Raw genomic sequence first — 26182 nt, forward strand, 5'->3', positions numbered from 1 at the left:
AAACTATAAGGTTAAGCCGAATTGTGACTGTGACAAAAGCGTTTAGCATAAGATCTTCCTGTGTTCAAATTTTCGTGAATATCTATTGACCGATTAAGGAGTTATTGAATTTTTCGGGGTTTTTTTTGTTTTTTTTTTTTGCAATTTTTGATTTTATGATTTTCAATTCTAATCTCGGGGATTTGATACATCGCATTTACCCCCCAAAGAACTAGAGATAAGGGATACTACAGACACTGTGAGGTCAGCCTCATATCTTGACCTACACTTAGAAATCGATGGTAAAGGAAAACTATTGACCAAACTATACGACAAATGTGATAATTTTTATTCAGAATTGTCAACTTTCCTTCCATTTGTGGCAACATCCCTTCAGCACCTGCGTATGGAGTGTTCATATCACAACTCATAAGTTATGCCAGAGCTTGCCGAAACTACGCGGACTTTTTGAATCGCGCTAGAATTCTAATAAATAGGCTTCTGGAACAGGGTTATGTTGCTACAAGATTGAAGTAATCACTACAGAAGTCTTATGGTCGTCATCATGAACTCATGGATCCCTACGGTGTATCCATCTGTACCATGAAAACTGATTTGTTCAACGTGTTATAGTTTTCCTTTGCTCTTTTGTCTACACCGGACATGCCTCAGAAAAAATCATTTAAAATATTAACAATTTATTAATTTAAACATTTATTTTAAGTAATATTTATGAAAACAATGGTTGATGTTTGTTTACATCTATTTTTGGAGTGAATGTTTGGACCAATGAGCGATGAAATCGAAATAAAATCACCCTCTCGGAAAACGAGAAATTGGTAAATTTCCAGTTTTTAGTGGAGTCCGAGTTGCTCATTTGCTCATTTGCTTTTGTTACTATGTATGTATGATTTTAGTTACTTTATGTTCTTTATTGTGTATGTCTGTTTTCCGTAGCTGTTTTTTGTCCCTGGATTACATTCTTTTGATTTCCGCTATAATCTTGGTTCCCTTGATTACTCTTTCAAATATCTTCTCTGAAACTACTGGACCGATTTAAAATCGTTTAGGATGATTAGCTGGACCTTTGAGAAAGATCCATTGACAGATGCTGATATTCAGACGCGTAGCTGCCGTTAGGCAAGAAAGCTTTTGCCTGCACTTAATTTTTTTTATTGCGGGTGATAAAATACATCCAGGAGAGGCATAAATGATGCTCTAAAACGCTATTTTCGCGGAGCTTCGGGGGGGGCTTTGCCCCCCTGGACCCCCTGCCGTAATTTTGCCTACACTTCAATTTGGCCTCAGCTACGCGCCTGATATTGTTTTTTTTTCCGAATTTTACATTTCCAAATTTGAAAATCTTCTTATCTAAAACTACTAGATGGATTGTAACCAAACAGTGCATGAAATCATTAACAATCAATGTTTGGGGAATTTTGCTCAGACAAAAAAAAACCATGGCCACTGGTACTTAAAATAGACCAGGGGCCAAATTGAGTGTTATGATGTATCCATCTGCACCATGAGAACCGATTTGGTCACAATGTCATAGCTTTCCTCTTTTGTCTATCTCAGACGGGACAATTATTAGGAACAAATATGTGGATGTTTCTAAAAAAAAAAAAAAAAAGACGCCTCTTACCCTTCCAGTGCACCTGGTCCCAGCTCTTGGTTGAGTTCAGGGTATTCATTTACTTTGTTGTCTATGTGTGTGTTATTTTGGTTATTTTATAATCTTTGATCCACTGAAAAAAGCCCCTTTGATCTTTGGGATGGAGGAGGATGACATACATTTTTGTAGGCAAACACAAGCTTTTTTTTCACATCATTTCACTAGCCCGAAATTTTTTTATAGTCCCGGCCTTCTGGCTAGTGACTAAATGTGAGCACTGTATTGCACTCATTATCATATTTTAGTTTTTCCAGTTAACTACCTATTATTACCTGGCTCGGTATTATGGATGCATGATGTTCAAGCTATTAAATATTTGCAGAAAACCCGGCCTGTTTTATTTTACTAAAATGTGATGAACATTAATAATTTGCACATCTGAATTATTTGTATGGTTTAATCTTGAAAATACATTTACATTCTGTCTAAATACCAATGCCATTTCAATCATACATTACAGCAGGACTTAGTTATTTCAAATAATAAGGCAGTTTTGCATTATTTCAGCAGTAAAAAAATTAAAATGGAAGTAAGATAGTTCCCAAAATCACTATTATTGAAACTTGCTGGATGCAGTTGTTTTATTTCCTAATAAACAAATACGTTTTTTCTGTCAGAAAATTACAATTAATAATTATGAGTAATTGATACTGACAAATAACGTCATAAAACTACTGAGGTCAGTCACGTGTTTTAATGTCCCATGGATTACGATTGGTCATTTCTATACAGAGATACAAATACCTTTGTTGTTGTTTTTGTTTGTTATCATGATAGAATGACTGGTTATGTACTAACTCGAATAATTCAAGCCCTAACCGTCATCGATTCTCTCCGACTTACGATAATGTAGCGATCGATAGTGAGTGGAATATAACGACTGAATTATTCGGGTTAGTTATGTACTATCAATGTTGATTGACCCTTCACAGTATAAACACCCAACCAAACTCACGCCAGGAAATAACTCTTCATTTTTCTTGGTGTGTAAGTACGAGATCACAATTAATTCCCCTTGACTTTTCGTTGTATAGGAATATAGTTCCTTTTTTAAGTGTGTTTCTCCCTGATTTTTTTCTTTGATGTCATAAACTTTATTGCTTAGTATTTACTGCAGAAATGTAGGGCAAGGAACAAATTTACAAGGGATTTTTTTTTCATTCTGTAATTTTATGTGGAAGTTGTGATTTCGTCCTATGAAAGAAGGTCAAAATTTAGGACATTTGGCAGTGGTCACTTTTCTTGTCTACGGGGTCTCCGAAGCAAAGTTGCTAAAAGTAAAAAATGATGGTGAATTTTCTGGCACTCTCATAGAAATCTGCTTTTATACATGTTTCCATATTGTTGAAGTTTTATTGAGTTTGAAGCGGTGGAATTTTTTTTTATATGTCAAGATGGGTCTGTTGAAATGCACTACGAAATTAATTGTGTCCTCGTACCTGTATTGTCAAAATTACTTGCGTTTAACTACATATAGGTGCTTCGGTTGGGTAACCATCCTCAGTTTCTAATAAACGAACACTAAGTTATGCTGATGAACATATCAGATCATCAGAGGTGGATTAAGGATTTCAGTTGGGGTGCGTAAATGTAATTATCGGTGAATGCCAAGAAAATTTGGGATTGGATTTGCAAAAATTGGTCAGGATTTCATGCAAAAAATTCCCCAATTTTAGGTAACATACGCCTGGCATGCCCGTTCTTGATCCGCGCCTGATCGTCAAGATGGTTTTGGACAGTATTTTACAATACCGCTTTTACACAACTTGAACAGCGACATATGTCCACACTTGGAACGTCTTCGTTTTAACGTGTAGGTCAGTCTGCAAGAGGTTTAGGTATTTTTTCATGTCAGCTAGTAGTTCACTCTTTAACCGTTATTATGGCTAGCGAGAATACCAGTTGACCTAATAAAAAATAACCCTAATTTGTGAATGGTTTATTCTTAAGTTTGAATTAACCAGGGAGTGAAAATTACCTATTTGACGGGAAGACATTGAATCCGTTTAAGAATCACAACTGGTCAGAAGTTCCACGACTCTGCAAACACGATAGTCCGCAATATCGAATTAAAAACGAGGATCGAGGGTTGCACGCAGATACGTGTGGACAGGATACTCTTATTATGCCCAAATATGGATGGCGTGTACTGTGAATGTTTCTCAATATCAGGAACGCGGACTGTCGGTGTTTCCACTTAATTGTCCGTCAATATCAGAAACCCCGCTTGTCAGTGTTTCCACTTTATGTACATCAACATCAGAAACCCCAATCTGTCAGTGTTTTCACATAATTGTCCGTCAAAATCAGAAACCCCGTCTTTAGTGTTTCTTTAAGTTGTCAGTCAATATCAGGAATCCCGACTGTCAGTGTTTCCACATACATAATTGTCTGTCAATATGAAACACTTTCCCGGTACACTCCGCCCATATTAGGGAGCAATGAGGGTATCATGTTCACACATATCTATGAGGTTACAGGGTCAGTGGAAATTCTGATAAATTTGAATAAAGTGATTCATTCAAAAAGTCACGTATCTTTATCATTCATGCGAGTTATCTTAAAGCATTACATGTGTTGAATGATATTTGGTATGAAGTATTCAAGTAAAAGATATAAACTTGAGGTAAAAGTTATAACAGAATGTATTGGCGTGAAATGATCCTGTATCCATTGATGTTTTTTTTTCTCTTGCCTCAGGAAGAATGGTCATATTCAGTCGCAGATCAAGGATGCGTTCTGGGGATTGGACCCCCTGTTGAAAAATTTTGTTAACTTCGTGTAAGTTTTCAGCTAAATGGGCAAATAATACTCCAGCAATGCTAGAGGTTGTCTGGCAAGCTATTTTCTGACATGGCGCCATCCTAACCTCTAGCATCTGACATGTTGGAAGCTACCGCCAATGTGAATCAGCTAAATATGTGTTTTAAAATATTCTAAGTCTTTAATTTACATAAAAGAAGTTTAACCTACCGGAAATCGAATGATAAAAATCATAAATATTTGTTAAATACCTAGGAAGACAGTTTTCAAAATGACCAGCCATTTTGAATTAGGTCACTAATTTTACGGAATACCATATGTTTTTGACAAAACGAACTTGGTAAAGGCAATTCATTGGGTAATTTGATATGTACGTTTCGCAAATTTTAAAATCCGTAATTTTATCAACCGGAATTACACACTCAAAAAGCTAAAAACCAAATATACAATACAATACAATACAAAAACTTTATTTAACATCGATATTTTAAAACAATACAACATAAGCTCCTGGGAGCCTTTAAAATCGAAATATGAAGTTCATTTTAACTGCTTTTACAAAGGATTTGCAGGAATCCTGGATTTTCTCATCAGGTAGGTCATATTTTTTTCTTCAGTTTAGCCAACTTCAGTCGTGTTATGGTAAAGAAACTATATAAAACGTTTTAAATGACAAATAGTTAACTATAATTCTGCCGATTTCAAAGAACGGCGGAACGAGTGTTATTCAATATGGCGCTCGGAAGTAAGAAGTTGGGATATGGAGGAACGGAATTCCAACTTCTTACATTGTAGGAGTAGGGCAAATAATAGCCTGGAACCCCTTTCAATATCTCTAGATCCGCCCGGATATAATTTTTGAAATTCAATACCCTAAAGCATTTCTAACGACTTCTTAAAATAAAAATAATAATTTGATCTTCCAACCTACAAATCACTCCTGCGTGACTTAGATTGACGGCTACTTAACGTGCATGCCGAATGTCAAGTTCATAGAAAAAATGTGAATAGAATACACTATGTGTTTTTTTCGTGTTTATTTTAACTTTTAAAACAAAACAACATTTTTTACAAAAATATCTTTTAAACATTATAAATATACTGTACATAAATTATTTTGATTTTTGCCAAATACGGAAATCCAACTTGATATGCTGCATACTCTCTCGTCTCGTAAATCTAGAACTGATCTGGTACCGGCTATCATGCTCCATTGGTAAACACATGCACCAAATGCCTGGAATTTAAGGGCCATCTATAGCAAATTGTCTGAAACATCTGACGTAAAGGAAAGAGTTTTGATTCAAGAAGACCAACGTTAACATTCATGAAAAACAATATGAATTTTACTCAACAAGACTGTATTATCTCATAAATGGTAGATTGCATGCTTTCTTATAGATTATTAAAATTGAGTTTTTTTAGGGAGCAAGCCCTGCTTGACTCACGCAAAACACATGTATATGTATGTGTGTATGTATGTATTTGGTACACGTGAAGGTATGGCTGTATGTAATTAACTATTTAGCTTTTTATCATATATGTGGTTATCAATTTTAACATATGAGGAAAGGAACAAATTACCATGCAAATGAAAAACATTTACCCCTTTTTTCACCCGAACCCTCTTCCCCATCTTCGCTCAAAACCACCAAACGTACACCTGTCCTCATCACAACCTCTACATATTCGTCTGCCGTTATCGTCTGTTACGTATGTTGGTCGTCTGCAGTTTGCAGGTACAATACGCCGACATTCGTCACGTGAAGGACATCTTTCACGTGATCGATCGTTGTTCTCTGTCTGCCTTTGCCTGTTTGGAACTACTCCAGTAGTTCTTATTATTTGTGGGCGTGTCGCTTGAGTATTTCTATTTCTTTGTTGATTTCTATTCCCTTGCTGATTTCTGTTTGTTTGTTGTCTATTTACAATTGTCCTTATAGAATTTACTAAACTAGGACGATTCAATGTATTAGTTTGTCTCACCAACGGCACTGTCACTCTTGGGACTGATGCCGCTGAATTAGATGTCGCCCTTTGCAGTACAGTTGAAGCTCTATTGCTAGTAATGAGTGGACGGCCTATTGCTCTGCTGACTGATGTCGATGGTGTTCCTCTTCTTAGGTTTGCTGGTAATCGTACCGACGAAATATGCAGCAGATTCACTCGATTGTTATTCCTATCGCGCGAGGACAGCACGAGAGGTGTCGACGCTTTGTTTGATACCGCTGTCGATCTTGGCGACCCTTTGTTGTCGTTTATTCGCTGAATGTTCTTCCGAACGACTAAAGGAACCAATTGTCGTCTTTTATTTTGTGCATCACTTACAGAAAGAATTTTGACGGGAGATCGACTACCGGTTCTTCTTACTAGTTGGGTAGGTTCGTTGATGTTGTTCTTTTTATCTATGCCACCTATTGCACTTTGAAGGATTGCATTTATCTGCTCATGAGCTGACGATTTTATCAAACCAGACAAACCACTTGCTTGTTTTGAAATATCTTTTTGAATCGACCTTGTAATCAAGTTAGCTTTCTTGTTAATAGCATTTATGATTCCATTTATAGATTGGGTGATTCCATTAAAACCTGTACCGGAAGCAGTTGTTCCAATGGGTGTTAAAGCTGTCGGCGATATAGGAGAAACAACACGTGCAGGAACCGGGTCAGACAAAAATCCTTTTGGTAGAAAGGATTCGTTGATTTGGTTTGGGAATATGAAACGTTTAATGCCTGTCTTTCCTTTTTCAGGTGATACAAGTAGTGTCTGTTGGCTTTTAGGGACAAGGTCTCCGCTTGTTGCGGGTTCATGTTTGCTGACGACAAGAAGATTCTGTGCTATAGCTTCATGCTCTGAAAGAAGAATGAATAATTTTCTAAAGTTTTAGTCGTTAAATAAATATTGACGTGAAAATACATCATAGAAGGGTTAAGGATGCTATCGATTAATTTTTAAGGAGATTTAATTCGTATTTTCATCCCCATTTTTTTCCTAGATAAAACTACGAATTATTTTGCATACCGGTGATCAAATTATTTCACGGTTGGCCAGGCGGGTTCAGAAAATTCAGAAGCGGAAGGGGCTGACTTGTCTAAATTGAGCCCGATCTAGTGATTGTCTGTACAATGCATAATAAAAATATAGTTTTCCGCCATAAAGGAGATTCCCCCCTAAGATTCGCAACATTTTCAATGCCTTAAACAATAAATAATCATGTTTAGTTTGTTACCAAAATTTGCTTTGCAATATTTATACTTATTTAATCACTTATTTGTAATTGCGAGACATTGTGTCTTTTTGCATTTATGTGGTTAGTGTGGAATTCTTTTTATATTTCTATTTAATATAATTATTGGTTAGCCATCATTAGATTGGTTGACAGTGTCTAAAATTGATGACATGACAAATTCGAAAGTACACTACAATGCAAGTGTGTTTTTCATTGCTACTAACTCAAATACTAGACATCATGTCAACCAGTATCCAGATATCCACCCTCTAAACTGAACGAACTAGGACTTTTTTGTATTTTTTTAAGATTTATTCGCGCATCTTTTAGCACAAGAAAGCGCATTTAAGATTTGAAATATTGTAGTGCCTGGATTTAAAAATATACAAACAAACGTTGCAACGGCAGAGAAGCAAAATAAAACAACATTACAATAAAACCCCCTCCACCCAAAGAAAAAAGGAAAATGAAATTTAGAAAATGAAACCATGTATAAATAAATGAACAGACGAAAACAAAAGTAATGTTGACGAGGACACCAGAAAATAAGCAATGAATCAAACAAAATATATATGGTTAATTCTTTGCTTGAATAGTTTGTAGCACACCTTTAATCATATTGTGTGACTCCTGATATTTACTCAGGAATTTCTTCTTAGACATTTACTGCCAATTAGATTTTAGGATCTGACATTGATAGTGTTATTGACAACATGACGAGATATTTTGAAACTTGAACGATTTTCCTGGATTCTACAATACTGTACACTAGTATAGCTACAAATATGGTAACAATATATTGATTTTTTTTATAAATAAGAAAATATTTAAATAACATTTATTGCAGAAAAGGGGGATTCTAAACTCTGGATGACATCGGATTTTCCAAAACAACAATATTAAACGAAAATCAGCACTTTTTTTATCACTAAATATTTCACATTTGCCTCGGAGTTGTACAATGATATCCATTACGCGGTATTCTATACATATGTACAATTTTATCAGCTTATGATTTAGCTCAAAATTGACAAAAATCATAATAAGGTAACGACAAAAGAAATTAAAAAAATAATAAAAAACAAAAAAAATAAAAACAAAAGCAAAAAAAAACCAAACAAACACAAACAAACAAACAAACAGACAAACAAAGAAAACAAAACAAAACAATACAAAATGAATGAGAAAATTTATTAATTAAATGAGATTTACCATTTTATATAACTCAAAATTCGACTCAAAATAAAAAAGTAAAAATAGAAAAAAAATGCATATTGTTTTCTTGTATATTCATGATTTATTTATGCTTTGTCATTGTTTGTTTGAACTTTTGTTGTGTTTTGCGTTTGAATTATTTTATGTATGTGCGTATGCGCGTGTCTGCTGTTTTATTATTGCTGTTTTTTTTTTTTGTGTTTTTGTGTTTGTTTTTGTTTTTGTTTCAGTTTTTGTAAGTACACCATACACATTATTTGTCAAAGAAAGATAAATTAAGTTTAAGAAACAACTTACCTAATCTTACAAGAAAGTAAAAAAACACAATAACACAATTAAATCCTCTTATATACATAATTATAAAATGTTGAAAAAATTGCAATCAAATTATTCCCGAATATCCGCCATACGATACACATAAAACTGAAGAAACTTTTCGGGAAAATTGCACAGCTATTACATGAATGATTTCAGATACACTATAACTATTATACACGATATGGACATTTTTGACAATCGTTGAAATGTTTACTGTCCATAACTTGATCATAAGAACATAATTTATGACGTTTTTGTCATTTGTTGGAGCGCTTCTACCAATTGCGGACGCCTTTGTATTTATGTTACATGCTTCATTGTGTATTGATGAAGATCCAAGTAAAATAGGTGACCAACCTTTCACCCGATCTGGACATGGTTATGTCATTGAGTTATAACATCGCAGGTCAGATTGTCATGTACAGGTGATAAAACATAAATGTGGGAGAAAATATATTTTGCACTGATCTTTCTTTTGTCTGTTACAAATTCGGTGATGAAAAATATAATAACTCTATTTAATTTAATATTCAGAAAAATGAATGTAAGATCATAAAAAATCTTTTTTTTTCAATAATATTTAAATACTTAAATATATACTTTTGTTGTTTTAAATATTTGTACCGAAAATTCAACATTATATTTAAATTAACAAAAAGTATCATCAGACAAAAAATCAAAAACGCTTATTAGTTTTCATGTTTTGTTAAATTTCACAGAATCAGTTATTCGTTCCGATTGTATATAGAATACCGCATAATGGGTATCATTTATGAACTCCCAGGTAAAGATGAAACAGTGGGACATTTTTTTTTAACATGCATAAAAGACTAATGTCCTAACAAACTTTTGAAGATTATATATCATTTCAATTTACAAAAAGACACATTTAAGTCTTTCATATTTGAAAACAAGAATGTTTACATCTACTTACATTTCCGATGTTATTGAGTTATGTAATATAATTAGTCAATTTGAATACACATAGTTTTCATGATTTAGCTGGTTGTGTTTCGTTATAGTTGGAAATCACGCTTTGACTACTAAATACCTACTTTACCGCGTTTCTTCAATTATGGTGGTGATGCATGCACAACTTGAAATAAATTTGCCATTTCAAGCCAAATACTGTTGTTAAAGTTTTGAATTGCATAAAAGCAATACCAAATGCAACGAATTTTGTTCTGTACAACGTTGAGTACAAACTATCTCTGTGAACGTTTGACCAAGTAATATCGATATAAAATGAACGAGAAGACTTTTCTGAACATCAGTAGATCAGTAGATCTACATATTCTATACAGAGTCTGATATTTTATGCATCTTGCACCGCTTGTTGTGTGTAGTTATAGTAGAGATGAATAATGTGAAAAAAAATCCTTTCTTGTGCATATTATACACTGTAAAAAGTAGAAAAAAAAAACGCATTCTGATCTCTATGAAATGCTAAAAATGTCCCTTGGTTTCTCTGCATACATTCATTAACTTGTTCATAGCATAATTATATCTGGTTGTGCTGTCGTGTGTTGGCAGTGTTATAAGACTGCATAATCTAACCCCACTTAGTTTTAAGTAGCACCCCAGCAAAGAATCATGCAAAAGGTGATTCATGGTTGAAAAGCCTACATATTTTTGTTTTTGATATTTTGTTTAAATTCCCATAGAAAACAGAAATTAATATTCGGTTTTTCATACAACCTGTGATCTTAGGAGATAAAAATTATATAATTACATAGAATGCACAGTAGATTACAAAATTAAGGGAGATAACTCTGTAAATGACACTCAAATACAACAGAATCTATAGGATTTTCAATGTTGATTATCTCCTAAGAGCGGGCAGATTGGAATGAATAATTACAGATTTCATAATATAAACCGATAAAGCAAATTAAATAAAAAAATATGTAGCCTTTTTGGGGTGTACCCCATTTTTCATATTTTGCATGATTCCTACAAAGACAGCTACTTAATATACATTTTTGGTCATCCTTTTTAAGCACAAATACCTACTTTACATTGAAAAGTTCGCCATTTGTATTTTACATTGAGTCATCTTAATAATTCTGTGTTTCAAGTTTATAAGGTTAATGAAATATAAACAAGAAATCTTTGAGCAATGGCTTTCTAGCGAAACCCCGGTTTTAATCACGATATAAGTAATGTCCTTAAAAGTCGTCGAATTTTCCCGCAAATGGATCCCGCCATATGGCATACCTACAGGGAGAATGTTTTAAATTTTCAAGCCGCAGTAATGAGTAGTTACTGCCTGCGAAAAGTGTGACGGAAAAATGTTATTGATGAACACACGGACAAGGGTAAAACAGTTTACCCCTCTCCATCGGAGTGGGGGTATTATTAGAAACGATAATTCACAAACTGCATATCACTTTTATTATCAATATCCTGTGCAGATGGATAATTTGGCTAGGCCAGCACTCTACAGTATTGTAGAACTGGCTAATTTTGGTCTTGTAATCTGATGCTTTGGAACATTTATCACTTTAAAAAATGTCAAACATCTGTCAATCTATATATCTAGAAATAGCTCAAGCCAAGGCCTTTAGGATGCAGTAAAAAAATTACCCACAACATATAGGGTTACCATAGAAACCATGCAAAAATATGCTAAAATTAGCCAAAAAGTTGATAAAATCGGGTTTAAAAATGTCAAATTTCCCGCAAAATATCTTAGATTTTTATTTCATGCCCTGAAACAGTCAAAATTTTTCCTCTGAAAACCCTTCCTCATATGGGCATCGCCGGTTAGATTTTTAGGTATTTCACTTTGTTATCCGCTTATCAAATTTAGCATGGTAAAAAATTGACTTACTTTCACTATCAAAATGAAGTCAAATTGTCATTGAAAAAAAAGCCCCTTAAACAAGGAAAATATATGAAACATTTCAAAGTACTTTTAAAAGTACCCTTTTTCAGAAAATGTTTTATCTACAATAGAATCTTCATTTTTAATCACTATAGCAACCACCATTTTCCATTAATGCCATTTTTTCACACCTAGCCGAAAGTGCCAAACTAAACTAAACTGTGGCTAGTTTCAAAGTAATACTCAGCACTTAACCCCACTTTTTTATCCAATAATATCATAGCACTGGAAGGAACCAGGGGGGATGCAGGGAGTTGACACCCCTCCTTTTTATTGGAAAATTAATTATTTTCATTTGTTAAATTGACAAAAATGGTAAATAAAGTCCAAGCCCCCCCTTTTTGAGAAACTCTGACTGGCACGTACCCTTCCTTCTCAAAGTGTCTGGATCCGCTCCTGGAACCTAAAGCCAATTAAAATTTATTCCGTGTGAATCCTTTCGTTTTGGCAAAATATCACATCCAGAAACCAATTGGTAATATATATTTGATCACGTATCAATTGTTTTGCGGCAAAGACGATTCGATTTGTGTGTATATACATGTACTTGTGCTAGTAAATCATTTATTTTCGAAATATAAGAACTAGAAACAGTTATAAGACATGTAAAATAATGAACATAATTATAGTTATAATAAAACTTCTATAAAAGTTAAAAAGTGAAAACATCACTTAATATACATTGTATCACAAATTGTTAATTTAAAACATATCAAGTATATACAGGCGATCGATCGCGACCGGAAGTTTACAAAGTTGTCATCACTGTTTCCTGTGAAACCACCCTTTCCATTTGATTGGTTGAACCATTGGCGGAAACATTAATAGAGTATGAGCTAGCACTTAGCTTCTTCAATGAGTCAACTTCCAGATAGTCTGAAACGAAACGGAAAAACACAACTGTAAAAATTCTTGAATTATCATTTCTTATGGTATATGACGTCAACATTTGACTTTCATGTCGAGAAAATCGAACTTTAAGTGCATATGCGGGACCAGACAATCTGGAAAAGCAGTTGGTCTTATCACATAAAGGGAGTCAACGATGAGCAGTTCTACAACAACTTAAAATCCAGGACATACAGAAAACTTACGAATGCAGCGCTCCCTAAGTACATCAAAGTAAAAGCCAAGAGATTATGATTAGAAAGAGGAACATGATATACTTATATTCCGGGACCAAACACGAACCAACCAGAAAAATAAATAAAATAAAAAATAACAATAATATTCCCCCAAATAAACACAAATAATACAAATATAAATAAAATAAAAATGGTTGCACCCTATACATTAAGTCCAACACCTCTTGAGAGTGTACCTATTTACTTAACATTTCAGAAGGACGTCCACTATATACTATCACAATTAAAATGTTGTAGGGATCAATATAGCAGATCAGATATCTATAAGATTTTTCTGATTCTAAACATAGTTACTCCGTGGTTTCATAAGAATGTGTTCTAATTTACTATTCAAATGCTTGGAAATTTGTTCTTCACAGAGTATTGAGATCAGTATTAAAAGTATTACCTTTCTTTACAAAAATATCGATAAAAAGATAGGTATATGAATTTCTACACGATAACAAGGCTAAAGGTGTAATACCACTATTTCGGAAACCGGTTGCCTGCACATACAAGAAAGTAGTTCGTAATGACACAAAGTAGTCCCAATATTGAACTATGTTTCTAGTTGCACCTGTCTACTTTCACTTCACCGTTCTTTCTTAGAAGGCACATAAGGTATGTTGGCATTTTCATGAGAGATAACGTAAAGGATGACCATCATCATGAAACCCCTCCAGCATCATCTGTACTGCAGTGATTTTTTTAGCCTTATAAATAGCTGAAATTAACAAAGAAAGTAACGGAGACCATAAATAGTGGTATGACACCTAAAAACCAACAAGTGATCCAGGAAGTATTCAACAAAATACTGATCGGTCACCGGGTTTCAATACGTTCTACATATTGAAAGAAAACTGAACTAGAATGAGACTTACGACCCTATTACGGATGTTAGTGTAATCTCTGATATTTTTCCTGTACGTTCAGTAAAAGCAAATTCAAGATTTAAAAAAAAGTTCTACAGAGTTTATGGGCTTCTCCGAATTTCCATGTTTCTTAAACCTAACAATCGTCATTATAATCTTAAATAAAATTGACTCTTTTTGCCGACATTTTACCAACAGCGACTGCTGCTTCTAAAACAAAACAAAAGCATACCTGACGCTCTCATTGATAAAACTGGATTCTCCTTTTTCGTCAGTTGTTCTATCGAGTGTCCAACTGTATCCCCTTGTTCTCCCCATCCGTGTCCATAGGCCCCGACAGGGTATGCTGGTTCTCCGTGTTTGGGAATGTCAAGTCCTGAAGACAAAATATCAATCTTATATTACGCAGAGATTCGTTTTCGACGATGGTTAAATCTGCCTAACGACGTGACCAGAAGGACTATTTTGTTCAATCGAGTATCCAACTTTGTGTAGAGTAGTTACGATCGTCGATTGAAGATCGTACCTCTTTTTCAGTAAAAAAAAAAACATACATGTAGCCACTGAATGGAACATGTTTTGAAATTGAGCAATCATTGCCATACTCGCTTTTAAAAGTCATGTACATTTCACCAGAACACATTTCAGACAAATAATAAGTCAAAAAGTAGTTCTGAGAGATGGACATTATTTGACGAAATATTGTAAATTGTTACATTTACTTTTAAACGAGTCATAAACATATTAACATGAATATTCAAAATTAAACAATGATTTCTGTCATTTAACATGTTTTTCTGATGTGAAATAAATTCTTCCGTGACCTACTTTCACTTTTGACAAAGTCATTGATCTTTTGTAGGCTGTGTACGAATTTTATCTGGGCTGGTTTTAGTTTCATTCAACATTGCATGGTGATGACCTAGGGTAAGGGACACAATTCTTACAAATCATTGGAACGTTCGTATTCACCATTTTTTCAATCATTTATTTAGTTCATTTTCATGAAAAAAAAATGGGTCGAAAATCTTTGTTGCGACAACTGGAAACAAAGACCGTGCTTGTTGACATAATTACCATGTTTACAAACAAGAGATCAAAGGTAAAAAAAAAAGTAGTCTGGCTTGTGACGTCATGATTGCTTTATTCGCTACTATACAAATAAACCAAAAAATTATTTGACACCCGTTATTTGCCCTTTAATGAACTCATCGCAGGATAAATTGGATCTTTCGCATTTCATGTGCTAAAAGGTAACTAATCGAGATGATTTATCACAACCAGATGACATTTAAACCCAAAAGATTCTGAACCCAAATCAGTCAGTCGTCAGTAATACTACACGAATGGCAGAAGACAGCAACTTTCTATTTATGCCTTTAGTATAATTATAAATGAAACCCACGACCTTTTGCATTTTATTGCCAAAAGACCACCAACCGAGATGGTTTATAACAAATCAAAACAATAAATACAAAGAAGAGTGTACATAAACGCACCTTTGACTTCCAAATCAAATGAAACTCGTAGAATATTGGTCTTTTTCAGGATAAAAAACATGATGAAACTCAATACGACAGACCATGCAATTATCGCGCCTACTCCTGCTAACTGCCAGACTAGATGCTGAAATGAACATGTAAGACAATATAGTTATTGAAAAAGTTGTTGTGGTTGTGCAATAAAAAATAACTGACTGGTACAACTCATTTATCTTTAGTTAAGTCTAAAATAAGCATGGCTTTACAGTAGTGCCAAAATCTTCACAACATGAGGAGTCTCATTTTCATGTTTGAATTTTTGTTACTAGGAGTTCTTTGCGGTTTTTAGTGAAGCAGAATAGAATCCAGATTTATAAAGTGCGTTTATTAATTTCATATACAATAATATGGGTTTGTGAATAAAGATCATTGCAAATAGAAAATCGTATTAAAAGACCTCTTTGTGCGTAGCCAGTACAGGCCTTTAGCTAGAAATTTAAAGTGGTTTGAAAGTGGGTACCAATTAACAAAACTAGCTATATATAGTAGCGAGCGCCACGAAGTGGTGTGAGCTCTACGGTTATTACATGTATTGTCTAAATTTCCCTTAAGGTTCCCCAATATACTAACGAAAAAAAAGCCATATCCCGGAAGTAACAAAAAGTAACTGTCCTTTCGGAGAAAATTCATCGCTTCCTTAAACCAAACAAATAAAAGTACATAGGTTAAGACTACGATTCAGTAAAAATGAATTAATCTTTTCTGATAGTTTCGAGTCTTTCTCAATTTTTTTACTAATTAAAAGAAGTGAATATGATGGTTTTAAAGGGTTCGGGAAATACGTGGATGTACGTACATTTATCGTCGCTGTTCCACTGTCGCTGTTGTCAAGAACCTAACCCGCCTTGGAAAAAAATATAACTTCGATTATATTATCCAATTCGAAGCATTCCCGACTTGCGGACCAACATTTATCTCCCTTTGGAGCAGGTGTCTTCGGAGCACGTAAGGTTTTCCATCCGATATCGACGATACTTTAGAAAATCTCGAAAGTCAAAAGGGAATTTCTCGTTCTACTAACCCTGCCATAAATTTTCTTTACCCGGGATACAAATGAAAATCATCCTTATGTAACCTACCAACAAAATGAAACATCCTGTAAATTTTAGAAACACCGTTGTGTTTGTCTGCTGGGGATTCCATTTTCATTCGAGTTACCTCTTTTTCTGCACCCGAATCCGAACATCGATTAGAGAGACTTCGAAATTACACCTGCTCTTACGGGAGGTAACTGCAAAAACAGGATAAAATATGGCTGCATCCCGAGCTCCGCAAGTAGGGAATAGCTTTTCTAAGACAGGAAAGGCAATCATTTTCTTGTTTGGAATTTACAGCTATCGTCTGAATTTTGTTTACGTCACATGATATGTGTAAAATATTCCCCCCATCCATGGTGAATTGAATATTTCCGGTATCTGTACAGGGCCAAAACAGAAAAGGATGTTGCTAGAGATGCCCTTAAGGGATAAAATATGTAAAGTATTGTGAAGTGCTGTAAAGTTATCGACCATTTCGATAGCGAGGGAGAAGGGAGTATGGGGTTGAAATTTTGGGGAATGAAATTTCTTATTCATTTATTGAAAAAAACAAACAAACAAACTCCCCCATTAATTAACAAGGCAGATTTTGAAATAAAATTAATCATTAAATTCGCTTGCTGCTTAGATATAAACAAAAATATTGCATTTGCGAAGCAAACATTTTCATCCGGGTCGACCCCCCTTTTGTACTGTCCTGTATTATTTTTATCAGTCTCACACAGACGGTACATGTATGGTAAAGCTCACGGTGCTCGCTGATTTAGCAATGCCTACCCCATATTAACAACTGCACCTGAGTGTTAGTTTGTTTTTCAGTAAGATATACGTCAGTATGGTGTATTCATAACTCGAAACTGAAGGTACAATACTAAGAATTATTTTTTTATGAGCATGATGTATTAGAATTTCACGTACCAAGGCCGACTGTCTGTCCCCTTTATAAAATATGCCAAAATCTGTTGAGAGAAGCGCCGTTGCTATGACACCCCACAATCCTCCTCCAAGGTGCACTGAAATATAAACGTTATTTCATTTAATTGTGCTTGTAGGTCACATATACAATCTGTGATGACTTAATTTAAGTTGTAACCGAAACAAAATCGGAACTATAAAGAATAATTAAAAATCACATGCAAGACGGATAAGTATAAAGTGAAGAGACTAGCGAACATATGAAATACGTCGAAAAAATGAGAAGTTTAAAGCTGGAGCAAACTGGAGCAGTCTGTATTAAAATATAGTGACTCTTACTCCGTTACTAAACAAGAGGGCCAATTTTTAAAAACGTACCTGCAGTAGCATCCAAGGGGTCATCGACCTTCAGTTTTAGCACGCCCCAGGTAAATATCATGTAGAAAATGCCACCACCAATACCAATTACAAAAGCGCCATATGTTGTGGTCTGGTTACAGTTTGCGCACACAGCCACCTGAAAAAAAAAAATAAAAAAGAGGGTTGGTATTCATAAGCCGCAAGTGGTCAATAGTATTATCTGCAGGGTAGTCTGTACATGAAGAATACGTCAAAAATGCTCATCGATTACAAAAAAGTAAATTATAGTAAAGTAAAGGAATCTATAGAATGTTTTAGCCCACCCCCCCACAAATCTTAAACTTTTAGCATAAGTATAGATATACGTGTATTCAACACTTTAGACATTCCATCAAACAATTAAACAATGGTAAATAAATGTTTTTTTTTCTGTTGCCTAATTTATTTTAGTTCCGTTTGCTATTTCTGTAATTTTATGAAATTATATCAGTGTTGTAGTTGAAAGGTCAAGACAGTAACTGTATTCCCATAAATCTTTATAGCAATTGTTTGAATATGTATTATTGAAATTGTTTAGGGTGCGTTGTGTCCGGACCTGCTGTTTCGCATCAGTGGTGGATCTAGAGCGAGGGTTCCGGGTATTAAATCCCTCATTTTGTAAATTTTGTGAAAAATATGGGCAAATGATTACCTGATTCCCCTCTCTTGATATGTTTCTGGAATCGCCACCGGGTGTCTTAATTTTGGTACTACAAACGGACGCAGACTCAGAAATTCCGAAAACGGAGGAGGCTTTGAGACTGACGGGTCTAAGGGAGGACCACTCCTGTTATTTAGTAAGAATAGCCAAAACGTTTTAGCATACATGGGGGCTCAGGTTCCTCTGTCACCGCTTGGCTCCGTATATGGTAACTTACCATCCCAGCAAGGCAACCATTAAGGGTTGTTAGGAAGCTCCATGTACTGTTACCGAACCATTTTATTCTGTTAAGGGTTAAAGTAATAAAGGCGCCACCTGTTCCTCCCAAAACAGTGTTCTTGACAGCTGTAGCAACGACTGTTCCGTCCCCAGGACTCGAAATAGCTCCCTGGGATGATCCGTTGAAGGCGAGGAAGCCGAACAATAGGATGAACCCGCCTAAAGCTGCAAGCTGTAAAATAGGGGAAAAGATGGGAAATGATTTAGACAAAAACAAGCACGCTTTTGGATAAAAGTACAAATGTATATTTTAATTCCAACAAGTAACTTGACTGTTTAGAAATTAACACGAGTCAGGCAGAGAGATAAATAAACAAAAAACAAATATTCCATAAATATTCCTTAATTGAACAAAGATTGTAAAAATTAGTTGTTTTTTTAACAATTAAGATTTCTTTTAAAGTAGTACATAAAGTTATCAAGTACGGTTATTCCACTGGAAAATGGAAAAATGTTAAGATCGGCAACGTACATATGTTTTCGAGTTATGTGTAGCTTTTTCACATGAAGTAACCAAAATAACACGTACAAAGAAACAAAAGTAAATGAACAACCCGGATTCCACTAAAAACTGGGAGCATGGACCAGGTGCACCGGTAGGTTAAAGTCCTCAGCTTTACAAACACCCACCTATTTGCTCATAAAATGTCACGTCTGGGGAAGACGGAAGTCCTTTTTCAGAGTTGTTTATAAAACAAATCAATAGATGTTATATGTAATAATTCTGTTTGTTTTACACCCAACATCAGAACTCGGGGTGTAGTGATGGTAGGGTTTAAAAAAGCAAGAATGTGGTCGGGAAGGAGTATGTTCTTTTTTTTAATCTTATTAAAATTGCCCATCTCACCTTCAATCAATGTCAACGTCTCTAAACTTATTTTATCAATAGTATATAAGCCGTGAATATAGTATACAACTTACTGGAACGGAGTGACCCTTTATATCTTGTGGCTTTCCAGACTCTTTATCAAACCTCCCTTTACGTGGGCCTATTACTGCTGCACCTACAAATGCGCAAACTCCTCCAGCACAATGAACAACGCCACTTCCGGCAAAGTCCTAGAACCAAAAAAAATATTCTGATTCATAACATATTTTTCTCAATGTAAACCCTGTCTTTGTTTCATGATATGTTAGTCTTAAGCGCTCTTTTAACGGTTTTGTTTTACTTCGTTTCCTTATTTAGTCAACATCCGTTTACGACATCAAACAAGTTGTCATCAATTAACATCAAATCAATGGAAAACCTTAAAAATAAATTGAATTTAGAATTGGATTACAGAAATATACATACCTTGACCCTGGCCCACATAATTGTTTCTTAAACTGGACAGTAATAAATAATGCTTTACCAAGCATATTGTAATAAGTAAGTAAGGGTAATTAACGGAACCAAGATTTCAGCGGAAATCAAAAGAATGTTATTCAGGGACAAAGACCAGACATGGGAAACAGACAAACACAACAAAGAACTCGGACTCCACCAAAAACTGGTAAGTAAGTAGTTTTTATTTAAAGTCGGGTTAATGATTACATTTAACAAATAACATAAGCTCTCGGGAGGTTTTATACCGACTCAAGCTACATGTATATTTAGCTGAAAATCATATTCACATGTGTATCTAAGGAATGACTGACGTCTGTTATATTTTTTCGGTATATGAATCATTAATAGAAGTTTTATGACGTCACAATCACTTTACATAAGTCTTTGAGAGGTTGGACAACTTTTATTAATCAATTAGAAACCGTGTTACTTCTGAAATTCAATTATTTATGAAACAGTTAAACTTACACTATATGAAATCTCTAGTTCCCCATCAGTGAAACCAACAGCTAGCCATCCACCAGATGACCACGCCCAGTGGGTTATTACAGGATAAATAAATCCTGAAAAATACAATAGTCAGACTGTCCGTGCGGCCCAACAGGGTAATCAAGGACGTTAAAACCCCCCTTAGTTAGTTACAATAGTCAGTGTTTTGATCAGTGGCAGAATCGGTGGGTGTATACCGGGCAGGGGCGGATCCAGGCGAAGGCGTAATTTGCATATGCCCCCACTTTTCAAAGAAAAAAAAACAAATAAAAATACATCGCAATCTGCTTAATATTGTATTGAATATTGCAATTTATTACATTCCTTCATTAAACACGTCAAACTCGGGTTCCCTTTTATATTGATTCTCGTAATTACGCCTTCCCTTCATGAAATCCTGGATCCGCCCGTGTCGGGGGTTGGACCCCCTTCCCTCTTGTTTGAAAGTTTCGCGTTAATTCTATTGCGATATGAGCAGATAATCCTCTGGACACTGCTTTTATAAAAATCTTGATCGATTTCTCTTTCATAAATTCTTGGATCGGCCCCTGTGTTGTTCATTTATAAAAGGTTGTGCTATCAAAGAAAGTGACTATGGCGAAATATTAAAGATTACTATTCCTCAATCTTGTATTAGTATAGGAAATATGATTTATCTTCTACTGCAATAATATTTACTTTACCTTTATATAAAAGCTTTGAACAATTTCCACCAAATTACCTGTAATGCAGAAGCTGTAGACAAGATAGGCCACAAAGTCGCATCTTTCCGCAACCGCACCGGATACTATCGTAGTTGCAGTGGCGGCGAATACATACTGGAAGAACCAGAAGGCGAATTGATCACCTTCTACACCGGAAAGCGCGAATCCATTGTAACCGATAAATTTGTTACCTTCTCCAAATCCGAAAGCATAACCAAAAAGCCAGTAAGATAAACCTGATATAACTGGAATAATAAAAGGAGACGTACATTTGCGACATTCATAATGCATAATTGTAGCAGAGAAACGGAAATAAGATAGGCACTTACCATTTGATTTTGTTGGTTAGAAAATGATTCTGTATAATTAAATATTCTGACTCAGTAAACATGCCAAAAAAATATCCCCCACCAAAAAAAAATGTCTGCCTCAGGGTTGGAGAGTGGTATACATGGCGATTTCCGGATGATAGTTATCGAGTTTTCCAAATTTTACAAATGGCTATGAACCATAGAGTATGATTTTGATTATGATGTATGATGTACATCACACCATGCAAGGCATTAATTAATTTGATTACTAAGTCTATACAGGCATTATGTTTTTTTAAACTTGGAAATATAGGGGTATCTGTGATTACAAAATCAATTTTCTCGTATTTAGATTTAACATATTGGTACCTAAATAATACTCACATGCATCCAGTAAGTTTTTTATCAAGATATTCGTTGTGTTTTTACTTCGGACCGATCCAGCTTCTAGCAAAGCAAATCCACACTGCATCACTGGAAAGAAGAACCAACATATATTAGAACCGAGCTTAGAAATAAGTCATTAACCACTTTATGATAAAGGGTACTATATTAGTTTCATTTATTCAATTCGTAATCGCGCCCGTAGGTGTTGGAGGATGAAAAAAAAAAAACACCAAAGAAAATTATGTTTTTAGAAAATAGGCGGAACAGCTTGTTTCTGTCTACTCGACTCCTTATCTATTGCTGCTTTCACGCGATAAGGCGCATTACGGTACGCATTATCCAGCATTACGATTCTCATTACCCAATTCGCCTGATCGATCGATGTACATTTTTAACGTTGTACACTATCGTGGTAGCCCTGACATTTATACACGTCACACGTTTTGAGATTTAATATTATACTGCGCTCACGCGATTGAAACGTATACATTCTGATGCAAATTCTACTTGCACACTGCGCTAAATTGGGTCATATCACAAACAGTTTATTTTTTACATGTGAACTCCTCTGCGTGTTTGATTCGCATTTGATTCCGCAGTGTATGCATATTATTTATACTTTATATTAGCCTTCAAATTTTTATCCCGATTGAGATCCAACGGCGCAACTACCCAAAAGGGGAAAGATCTTATCAAGAAACTCGACGATCGAGAATATCCTATAATACATGTAACACCGCCAGGACTCGTTTTAATTACCTCGATTAAATTGGTATTTTTACCTCGACAAAATAATCGTATTTGCGGTAAAAATATCACAAATAATTAATATTATTCGGGTAAAAGTATCTTTACCTCAGTAAATAATATTCATATTCTTTTCTCACGCTTATAGAATTATATAACATGTTTAATTACACTAGTTCCGATGTAAGTTTAATTATTTGTGAGTGCAATTTAAAACTTTTCATCAGGGAAATATTTATTTCATTTATAGATGTTAAACAATAACAAGTTATTCGTGGTTGGCACACGATAATCGTGCAAAACGATAGTTGACCTTTCCGGAAAGGCAGTGGCTGATCGTCCACGCATCCGTGGACGGGGAGCCTCTACAAGCTAATCGTCCTCACATCCGGTTTGAATTTAACTGAAGAGACTCTGCGTCCACGAATGCGTGGACGAGGACCTATTGCCTTCCGGAAACGGTTCATATATATAGAGATTCTCCTTCAGTCTCGAGGTGATTACAGGATTTCTCTTCTCTCGGTAGTTAAATTTTCATATATTTTAAAATACAAGCTAAAATTTAGCTATCGAGAGTGGAGATAAAACCATAAACACCCTAAATTCTCCCAACATCAACTGCTTTATCAAGGACCTCCCCTTCCAGTTATCAAGTCATTGCGTCATCGATATCACTACCATTATGATTTAGTTGACACACTACCAACTAATCTTTTAAAATATGAATAACATTCGTAAATTAACAAGCATTTAATTGATTAGCAATATGAATAACAACTGTGAACTTGGTAAACATGGTAAGCGCGGTAGTCTTCAAGCGACATTTTAATTTCCCGGCACGTGGCGGGAAATTACAAATTTTTATTCATTCGCTCGTGCGGTGTGAATGAAGCCTACGAATGGGAGAGACAATTCTTTTGTGGTGATGCGTATAGAAATAATAATATATGTACATGTATATTCAAAATTTAAAAACTTACGAAATATGACCATTCCCATTATGAGGAGGAAAAACTGATCCACTTCGGTCCCATGTATAAACGAATCCAATATTTCATTAGTAGCGTTTAACTGTGCTTGCAGCTTCAGGATTTTTGCATCCATTTCTGACAGCGACATTTTGTAAAGGAATGTACAATAACACGGTCAGGTTAAACTGCTGAAATGCACCCAATGTCGGCGAAAAATATCTTTTTAAGTCCACTTCTGGAAATGACTTTATTGCGTTTTCACGCGAAGTATTAAACGTAACTTTTTATTGTCCTTTGGATTTCGGAAATTTTTATCTGTGCGGGAGAAAAATATTCCAGCTGTTATTCCCTGAGTCTCGATTCTTTATGAAAAGGGGACCCCGAGGAAAATTATTGGACCGAGAAGAAATAAAAAGTACTCATCCGGTCATGCCAAATTACCTGGACAAATCAAGTGCGCCTTTGGCATGTACTAACTTATTATTTATTATTTGAGTTGTTTGTGAAAAAAAAAGATTTTTGACACCTTTGCCGCATTTCAATTAGTTGAACTCAAATCTACCTTTTCACTCCTGCTAATTGTGGCTTTGTTGTACATTAGCCTGCACTTCTTTTGTTTCGTGCCGTTGAGTTATTTTCATAGGCTAAACATGTAATTTAAAAAAAAAAGTTTTGTGAAACTTTATTTTCACAATATACTACTGTGTTGATATTGTTCATAACTTCCCGAGGGGCAGTCATAATCTACAAATGGCCAACCACTCTTTGATCAAACCATAGAAAGAATTCATATTAGAAAAAAAAAACTATTGTATAGGATCATATTTGCAAATATGCAATACAAAATACATCTTTGGATGTTGTATTGCATATTTGCGATATGAAACAAACCAGTCGCTGAAAAAATCGGTTTAGAAATCACATTGGAGATGAAAAATACATTATAATAGCAGTACGTGGGCTGAGATAATCCCGTGCACCCCCACTCATCAACCAAAATATGATTTTCAGGTACCGTTATACCTCCCATTTACGAATCTTTTTGTCACCAAAAAATAAACTGAAGCATTTTGGTATTTTTTTGCTACTTTTTATACATCGTTGAGGCAAAAAATCATTTAAAATTTTTTTTTGATTCCACGAACTTCTTCTTTGTACAGACCGAAGTAAACTGACATATGTATATCTAATCATATAGCCCAATGTCTCAGCTTTACAATGGTACCATGAAAGGTAACACTTGGGTGTTTGCGGTAAAATAAAAAAAATGTACCCCTACCCCCCTGAAAAATCGCTTAAATTGACATATTTTTCAATGTCAAAACCCTTAGAGTATTAATACTTCAGTAAAAATAGCTGATATGGTATTTTCTGTTTAGTACTATCACAATTCATACTTCTGGAGTTCTTTTGATGATTTTTGGCCATTTTTGTAGTCAGAATTTATCAAAAAAATGCAAAAATGGCATTTTCGATTCTTCGGTTAGGGGAACATTTTTTTTTCATTTTACCGCAAAATCCTAAGTATTACCGCAACTTTCTTGGTACCTTTGTTTAAGTTAGACATTGGGCTACACGATTACTTTTAAATTTATTTAGTTTGTTCTCACATGCTGTCCCAGGAGGACTTAAACGCTTAAACAATTGAGTAAACAAAATCTTGGCTTTTTTTATCCAGTGGGGTACAAATATAGGCTTATACTGAAAAAGAAAGCAATATATTTATCATTCTAAATAGAAAGGGACTTGCACGTATTTTTTATTTAGTAATGAAAATATGTTCTTTTATACAGCCAAAATCTGTCGCGGGCTTTTATTAACTAGAAGAAATATTTGATATAAGTAAAATGAGTATCAGTGTTTTGTATTTATATTTTGTATCCTATTGTGTTTTTTTGTTTTTGTTTTGAGTATACAGTCTCTCATAAATCTTTAAAATGAGTGGCTCTCAATATATGTAGATAAATGCACGTGTTTTTAAAGGCAATGATTCAAAATATTGTTATATTGTATGATGTTGTATGAATTATATGGTGTGAATCACTAGTTTATATGTATATGTATGTATATATGAAATGCGAGACTTTAAGTATCAATCTGTGTAAGAATCAGGCAGTGGTGAAAGATGGTATGAAAAAAAACTCACCATTTTAATAGTGTAATTTGACTATTTGCACCATCAGAATCAAGAAAGAAGACAATATTTATCATATCATGTTGGTGCATTGAGTTATACTGTCACTGAAATGCACTGAAAATGAACTTTTAAAGGGCAAAAATCTCATTTTTCTAACATTCTATTGAAAAAATTTCTGAGCAAAGCCACTGATGCAGAGATTAAATAATCACGAT

General features: G+C 34.7%; 2 protein-coding genes across 2 annotated transcripts; both read right to left on the reverse strand.

Moving 5' to 3' along the window:
* Window positions 1–6030: 6030 nt before the first annotated feature.
* On the reverse strand, window positions 6031–8309 carry LOC148610581 (uncharacterized). Its single transcript, XM_088543205.1, has 2 exons — window positions 8255–8309; window positions 6031–7269 (listed from the first exon to the last, which is right to left on the reverse strand). The coding sequence occupies exons 1-2, from the start codon at window positions 8307–8309 to the stop codon at window positions 6032–6034; spliced, it is 1293 nt and encodes a 430-aa protein (XP_088399331.1). The 3' UTR covers window position 6031.
* Window positions 8310–12534: 4225 nt separating this feature from the next.
* On the reverse strand, window positions 12535–24178 carry LOC148610582 (putative ammonium transporter 1). The gene is made up of 11 exons (XM_088595742.1): window positions 23840–24178; window positions 22110–22199; window positions 21432–21659; window positions 20690–20784; window positions 19816–19953; window positions 18833–19066; window positions 17934–18072; window positions 17559–17653; window positions 15562–15688; window positions 14295–14438; window positions 12535–12942 (listed from the first exon to the last, which is right to left on the reverse strand). Exons 1-11 carry the CDS (start codon window positions 23976–23978, stop codon window positions 12815–12817), a joined length of 1557 nt encoding a protein of 518 aa, XP_088451868.1. The 5' UTR covers window positions 23979–24178; the 3' UTR covers window positions 12535–12814.
* Between the last annotated feature and the right edge of the window lie 2004 nt (window positions 24179–26182).

The sequence above is a fragment of the Perna viridis genome, chromosome 8, assembly GCF_037379345.1.
Source record: "Perna viridis isolate PV_CMFRI_1.1 ecotype Kerala chromosome 8, ASM3737934v1, whole genome shotgun sequence".
Lineage (NCBI taxonomy): Eukaryota > Metazoa > Mollusca > Bivalvia > Mytilida > Mytilidae > Perna > Perna viridis.